At 41.6% G+C, this 7,578-nt stretch overlaps 1 protein-coding gene across 2 annotated transcripts; it reads right to left on the bottom strand.

The window, feature by feature from the left end:
- Window positions 1-1,327: 1,327 nt before the first annotated feature.
- On the bottom strand, window positions 1,328-7,160 carry dnase2 (deoxyribonuclease II, lysosomal). Of its 2 annotated transcripts, none has more exons than XM_029245974.1 (8): window positions 6,954-7,160; window positions 6,569-6,699; window positions 6,168-6,336; window positions 4,900-4,993; window positions 4,136-4,300; window positions 3,252-3,488; window positions 1,904-2,259; window positions 1,328-1,510 (listed from the first exon to the last, which is right to left on the bottom strand). In XM_029245974.1, the coding sequence occupies exons 2-7, from the start codon at window positions 6,694-6,696 to the stop codon at window positions 1,916-1,918; spliced, it is 1,137 nt and encodes a 378-aa protein (XP_029101807.1). In that variant the 5' UTR covers window positions 6,697-6,699; window positions 6,954-7,160; the 3' UTR covers window positions 1,328-1,510; window positions 1,904-1,915. The 2 variants fall into 2 exon arrangements, with proteins under 2 accessions (XP_029101807.1, XP_029101808.1); XM_029245975.1 differs by having other exon boundaries at window positions 7,038-7,160.
- Between the last annotated feature and the right edge of the window lie 418 nt (window positions 7,161-7,578).

Here is a 7,578-nt window from a genome sequence, read left to right as displayed (position 1 = left end):
ATGTGTAAGTAACGAAAAGCTCCGGTGCAGCACTGCGGTCAGTTTTCACAGCACTGCAACAGCTGACGTGAATGACACGGCAGTGCAAGCGGGACACTTTCACAGCAGGTGGGGATTTAGCAAGAATGAAAATCTGTGAAAATCTTTCAGTTCTTTTGGCCTTCTCTCTGAACAGACCTGCTTATATTTTTCATGCACACATTTAAATGAGCTCAGTTAAACAGGTGAGTTTTGCTTTATTATTGATAAAATGTGATTACTTTTCACCATTCACTCCTAACCGCTACAAATTATTATTATTATTATTATTATTATTATTATTATTATTATTATTATTATTATGTAGTGGAGACCTTTGTCCCCCAAGACAAACTGCAGAGTTGGGTTAGTTTCTGCAAGGTTTAATAAGATAACAATGAGATGATGATAATCCAGGATGAAACGTGTATTTTCTTGTAGCAATTCCTACCCAATCAGAACTGGACTAGAACAATAATTTAATAAAAGAAAGTTAAACAGGACAAGAACAACATCTTAAAATAGTGAAGTCGGGACACAGAAGTAAGGGTTATGAACACGGTGAGATACTAAAAAAGAAATGGGGGGAGAAAAAAAAGCAACAGAACAGTTCCAAGATGCCATGTGAACAGATGAATATTTAAAAGCCGGTAAAAAAAAATCCAGTAGACCGCCAGCACACCTGACATTGCGTGGAAGCTCATTCAACCGTTGCTCGGCGTTAACAGCGTTATACAGCTCAGTGGACAAAGTTAATCTCTTACCTCATTAAAACGTACTGTTGTTTTAATGAAAAACCTCATCCGATACTATTTACATCTCATTTACTGAAGTTTCCATAACCTTTCCATACATTTGTTGTCAATGTAATAAAATGAGAACAGTGGAGACCACAATGTGAAAAGCCATGGTTAAATATTTTTAAATTTCAGCACCTTGAAAATGAACAATACAGTACACAAAACAATTTATAAGGTTTTAAATGACAGTTAGCACCTCACCTCCATTTTGCCATATCCATAATGAGCACAGTATTTTTTACCCCAGTACCATTTAGCTAAACCCAGATATCTGTACACAATGCACACATTAGCATCTGAAACAAAGTACTGCAACCTTTCAATTTAAATTTGTGTTTATCCTTGGGTTGTATTAGTCAACGCTGGAAACATCTGTACACCACTCACAGAGCGCACAGTCATGAAAAACTAATTTTAACCCCGAATATATCTTACAAACTATGAACACATGTGTGATGGTCATCTTTGATAATGACATCTGAAAAGTTAGTATATCATTAGAAGGATAACACGTGTGTGGATATTTATGTAGAATTAGTGTGCTGCTGTTTTCCCTCTTACAAAAGAGCTGTTATTAGTATATGAAAAGGGCGGGAATAAAGTTAGTAAGGAAATCTATTTAATTACCAAACATTATTTTGACTTGGCTCCTCTCACCGTGCAAATGCTTTACATGAAGTTCCTTGGATTTCCTGTATTGAAAAATGTTTTTTTTTTTTTTTTAAAAAAAAAAAAAAAAAAAAATCACAACACGTTAAAAATGTGATCTACGGGTTCGTTTCTTTACATACACCTTACAACATATACAAATATACTTTACATCCCAGAGGAGGAAATGTCCGTAACTTTGTGTTTATGTTCGTCATTTTAAAAACTCCAAGATTAAAAAAAAAACTGCTGGAACTAAGAACTGATTGTAGTCTGTTCCCCAGATGCTATTTCTAATAAATTGCTAGGTCCCACATTCAAGGACTATCAATGAAAATATTTTATCTTAACTATCATAAATGCTTAACACTTGTATTTAAATTATTTAAATATGACAAAAATATGACTCTCAACACGTCAATTGATGCAGGTCTTACCCTCCCGCCTCGTCACCCCTCACAGGGGTAGTATTCCACCACTGCGGTCCTGTAGGCCTTCCACACAGCGCTGTTACTGTGACATACAGTGCCACCCCCCCGCTTCTCCTCCGCCTCATTCCGGTTAATGTCGCCCACACATATCCAGCTCCCACTTGCATCCTCTGTGCCAACAGCCCACTTCGAGTGGTCTTTGGTGGTCATGAATTCGTCAGCTGATCCGAGGGAGATGGTCTTCACGTTGAGGACCTCCCAGTTCTGGGAGCAGTCTGAGGGCAGGACTCCAGCGGACTCGTGCCAGAACTGAACCAACAGATTGGACTGCAGAGCTGGGGCCACCCAGGAGTGGTAGAGGTCTGGAAAGAGGGGAGAAGTATCTGGAGTCAATGTGGATCAGTGAAGAGCCATTGAAAAAAAAAAAAAAACATGTCGACAAACTTATGAAAATACATTTTTTCAGCACCTGCTTTTGTTACGACCAATTTTATGAGACTACGATTTTCTGAACATTTTTTGTTTTTTTTTTCCTATTGCATTTTCTAAAATTTATGTTGGAAAAGACTGAAACTTAGCAGAGAGAATGTGACCTGTATTAACCTGCTGAGAGAACAGATGCGAGTAAAAAGCATCGATATAAATTTGGGCTGTAGGACTGAACACTATTCAGCTCACCGCCCCAGTGTTTGTACCTCATCTACCATACGGTGTTCTCCGTTTGAGCCATTAACAAGATGATGAACGTTGCATGTGTTTATGGGATATATCGAGCAACGATCAGCACTAAAAAGAGGCTGTGAAGATATTTTTCAGAGATTTTCAAATTTTAATCTATCTTGAAGTCAATAAAATGATTACAATAAAAGTCTTGCCAAGGTTTTTAATTAAAGCTATATCTGACATTTTTTTTTTCCAGAATGGAACCCATGAATAAACTAAAGCATGTCTGTATAATTAAGCTTTTATTAACTGTGAGGTAGGAGTCAAAAGCGAATGGAATTATGCACGCTATGAACAGACGTCTTTTCCCATTTGTGTTTGCAGCTTGAGGAGTCACTGTACTACTTACAGCAAAAAGACAAATTACCATCAGCTGCAAACACTTCCAAGGTTGCATGCTTTCATTTCTGGTGAAAAAAATTAAACACTGCCATTGATCTATGCCCAAACCCTCAAATAACTGAACAACTGCCTTCAGAAAAAGTACAGAATGTCTGAAAATCCGCGGCCTTCTTTTTTTACGTTTAATCAGCTTTCTTTTTTTCGGCTGTGATTATTTCCACTTCAAAACTGTATATTTCGAAACGAACTTTGCGCCATGAGAGGATCGCACGTACATCGTAGCACTCACCGTTCTCGAAAGACGAGCCCTTCGCAAAGCTGACGAAGGCGGTACCCGCCAAGGAGGCGAGCTCCACGCTGCGATTGGATGGAACCAGAGAGAGGGGGTCGGAGAGAGGCAGGCTCGCATTTGACCCCTCGCTCCAGCTCTTCCCACAGAGAGCAGCAAGTGAAGGCAGGGAAGAGGCCATAGAATCTGGCACGCTGCAGTCGTAGATGAGCGGCTCATTGATGCTCAGCTGCTCACCTGTAACACACACATCAAGGGAACCGCATTAACACAAAGCACCGCAGAACTCACTTCATGTTCACACACCTTATGAGTACGTATACGGCAGTAAGTGATCAAACACTGGTTCGGCAGTTGAACGTGCGCATGCTCTCCCAGACCCTGGAGCGGTAAACAAGTGTGTAAATGAGCTGATAAAGCAGCCCACATGATTCACTAGCGTGGTACCCAAAACAGTCTCTTACCTCTTACAAGTCACTGGTTTGATCGTTTCAGAGCATCACACAGAGAACGTACCCTTGGGTTCAGTTACTGAGGAATTATCATACCATTTACATTAAGCATCTGCCTCATATAACACAAACACACTCTGAGACATCACTGCACACTTACAATAGAAAAAGCAGTTATTGAAAGGGGTCTTTTGATGGTTACTATGGCAATGGAGCCAGTTATGTAGGCTGCTGCTAATGTTAAAGAGGCAGTATACAAAAAATAATTACAGACAGTAAAAGTCTTATTAACATAAAATCACAATATTTATTATTATTCATCCATTTCAGAAGAACAATAAAGGAACGTACACAATGAGGAAGACAGATACAGCTCATTAGACATTTTTAATGTCATCTTTATACCCCATTAATGTCGAGGTACATCCTTACCAATGGTTTGGAATCTCTCCAGCGGGTAAGTGACACAGAGAAAGTTTTGTCCATTTTTCTCCCCGGTGCTGGGATACGCAAATTCGCCTTCGTCCTTAGGAGGTGGAAAATGAGGTGTACTGTGGACCAACCAGAAACCCTGAGTCTTATCCAACAAAACAACACCTATGGAATGCACAAGAGAAAGAGATGGTGAACTGTTACATATATTTCATATGTAAACACATTTAAAATTTCAGAATGAATGTAAAACCATTTATCTTTTATGACACTGATTCCACTGGTATTTTTAACTGTCTATTAATGAAATATTTCTATTGCAGGTTTAAAATGTCAATAACAAATTTCCACCACAAGGTGTAGCTATTGAGCATTTTGGCTATTCAAGGTCTAGTAAATTTACAGGGTAAAACTAAACGTAATTGTTTTTTTTTGAAAAGATACAATATAGAGTATTACTATCAACAGATGGTGGACTACCAAATTACAAGATGCATAGAAAAACAAATATTTCTGTTTGCCAATTAAGAGATACATCTAAATGGGAGCAGCCTGTAGCAGAAAGGCTAGAGCTGCTGCTGCTGCAGCTGAAGGTCACAGGTTTGAACCCCACCTCCAGCTGTAGGACCATTGAGCATGGTAATTATCTTTAATTGCTTAAGTGTACAACTGGGTAAGTAATAAGTGCAAATAAACAAAAGCATACATCTGGAGTATGAAAGAGTAAGAGATACCCTTGAGAGAAAGGGAAGGCTCCATCATACCTTTGGTGTGACCTTTTTCATGCTGCACAGCAAAACCTGAACCCTCCTCCTTAGGCTTCTGGTCATTGTAAAGGATATATGCAATCTCATCAGCCTAACAATGAAAAACACGCACATTTATAAGCTGAAATTTAGCTAATTAATTACAAACAATTCAAAACGCACACTTTTGCCTAAGAAGTTATTAAACAGCCTTTCAACGTTTTCATGAAGTGTGTTTTTGGTTACGGCAGTATTTTAGCAGTAAGCAAGAACACACTTCTGAAATGGCAATTTCCAGTCTGGTTTACCCCAAAAAAAAAAACACTATAATTCAGAGATAAAGAATGTCATTTTTAGGCATGTATCGCATAACACTTAAAATGAACTAACAGGAAATGACAATACAAGAAATTTAAAATTTGTTTAGGATTTAAGAGTGTGGTGGATTTTGTAAAACAGAGTCCATATCCACATGTCTGGTAAGAAGCATAAGACACAGCAATTTCACCAACTATTCTTACTCAGCATACTGCAGTATAAAACCAAAACCACACAATTTCACAGTTCCTTTTTCAAAAGGTCTTTTTCCCTATTTCATTCAAAGCCCCAAATATGCAGAAACAAATACTATTTGGGGAAAAAAACAGGTAAATGAAAATCATAATGCTGAAACATGAACTGCTTTTGTGAACTAATTGTCCATAACTACAAAAAAATCTTGTAAACAATTTCTTCTATTGAATTTAGTCTAACTTAATGTATAAATAAAAATGATGGCAGTAGGAAGCAGTTTTTTGTGATTGAATCCTCTTTTTTCTAGACAAATACAAAAATGTACTACACTTACAGAAGTTACAAAGGGCAGAACAGTGAATAGAGCAGCTGCCTTTAGACCCAAATGTTGCAGGTTCAAATCCCCCCTCCAGCTATAGTACCCCTGAGCTAGGTACTTACCCTAAATTGCTCTAGTAAAGTTACCCAGCAGCATAAATGGGTAATTCATTCTAAGTAGCTTTATATGCTGAGTCACTTTGGAGAAAAGTGAAAAAATCTCAGTAATTCACAATGCAGATGTATAACTTTGTTTTCTTGCACTTATTGAGCTAATGCTTTTCTCCTAAGTGACTTACAATGTTATGCTCCACAATTACCTACCCAGTGAGTGACACAGTTGGACAATTTTTACTGCACCAATTTAAGACAGTGACCTTGCTCCATGGGGAATGAATAAATGTACTGTCAATGTAAAGCAGCGTGTCCGATGGGACATGGAGCAGCAGTCCCACCTCCCGCTGCTGGTACAGCTGCCCCACAGTCCGGCCCAGAGCTCCCGCGCTGTCGTTGACCTCCACGGCCCCCGGCGCCCACCCCTCGCTCCCGGGGCCCATCAGCAGGTACTGGAGCCCATCGCTGCGGAGCTGGTGAGCGAGGCGGGGCAGTTTGTACAGGTGGAACCTGCGGCACAGCGAAACAGCACGTGACATTCTTGCCCGGAGCTGCAGCGAAGCATCGGTGACGCAGGGGCCCCGTGTGGCCCCGGCAGCAGCCAAGAGCAAGGCACCGAGTCACTTCCATGGCATGGCATGTGACAGCAGATCGCACGAGCGACACAGTGGCGTTGAGCGGAAACAGAAACGCTGAGGGCAGCGGAAAAGAAAGGCACAGATTCTGAGCGCAAGAGCCTGACCAGTCGGTGGGGTCCCCGTGGTCGCTGTAGCAGGAGATGCCGGGCGAGGCGGCGGACCCTCCAGGTGGAGCACGCAGGACTGCCAGCAGCAGGAGCACAAGGGCAAGGGGGGTCATGAACCACAGCATGGCCTGATGGCAGAAAAAGTGAAATCGAACAGAGTTGGAGTACATATATATATAATCAACAATTCTTTCACAGAGTAAGTGACACGCAGGTGCGGTGTAGTTCAAGTACTGACTGACTGAGGTACGAGCCCAAGCTCAGCTGCAGCAGCTCTGCGGCGGTTTTGCAGCGCGAAACTTTTCTCTTTACGCTTCTTAGCGAATCATCATATGCGTCGACAACAACGTCTAACTGCGCAGCCGGGCTGCGTGTCACTTACCGGCGTATAAAATATCTGATTTGTCGTGCGGGCTGTGAAGGATCGCGCTACGCGTGCGTTCGCGTCTCCGTCCGCCGAGCTCACCGTCTAAGCGTCGTCTTTGGCTCGAGAGCGAGCGCGTGCCCCCGGCGGAACCTCCCCGCGCGCAGCCGGAACGCAGCGCGTCGCTTAGCGGTGGGGAGGAGCCTGGAGCCTCACACCAGGTTCTCGGGGACACCGCGAAGCGCTTCGTGTCTGTCCTCCTTCGCTAGCTCGAAACTAGTCTCCATTTGATTTCACAAGTGTCCTTCAGCCACCCACAACTAGTGCTCCATTAGGCGTTTCTTTATCGCTAACTACATTCCCGTTGCTACAAGTTCTTGAACAACCCAAAATGATGGTGCAACGGGACCCATGATTTCAGCAACACGATGATCACATGTGTTAGGCCGAGTACAGGTGAAAATGTTTGTGTTTCACTCATTACACACCACCATGCTTATAAAGGCTTATGTGTACATTTACATTTTTAGCAGACACTTTTCTCCGAAGCAACTTCCAATAAGCTCTATATAGTGTCATCAACCCACACACCTTATTCACTGTAGTGACTTACACTGCTAGATCCTCTACTTACACTGGGTCA

The sequence above is a fragment of the Scleropages formosus genome, chromosome 18, assembly GCF_900964775.1.
Source record: "Scleropages formosus chromosome 18, fSclFor1.1, whole genome shotgun sequence".
Taxonomy (NCBI): Eukaryota; Metazoa; Chordata; class Actinopteri; order Osteoglossiformes; family Osteoglossidae; genus Scleropages; species Scleropages formosus.
The sequence above is the reverse complement of the archived record's forward strand: the minus strand, read 5'-3'. Positions and strand labels throughout refer to the sequence as shown.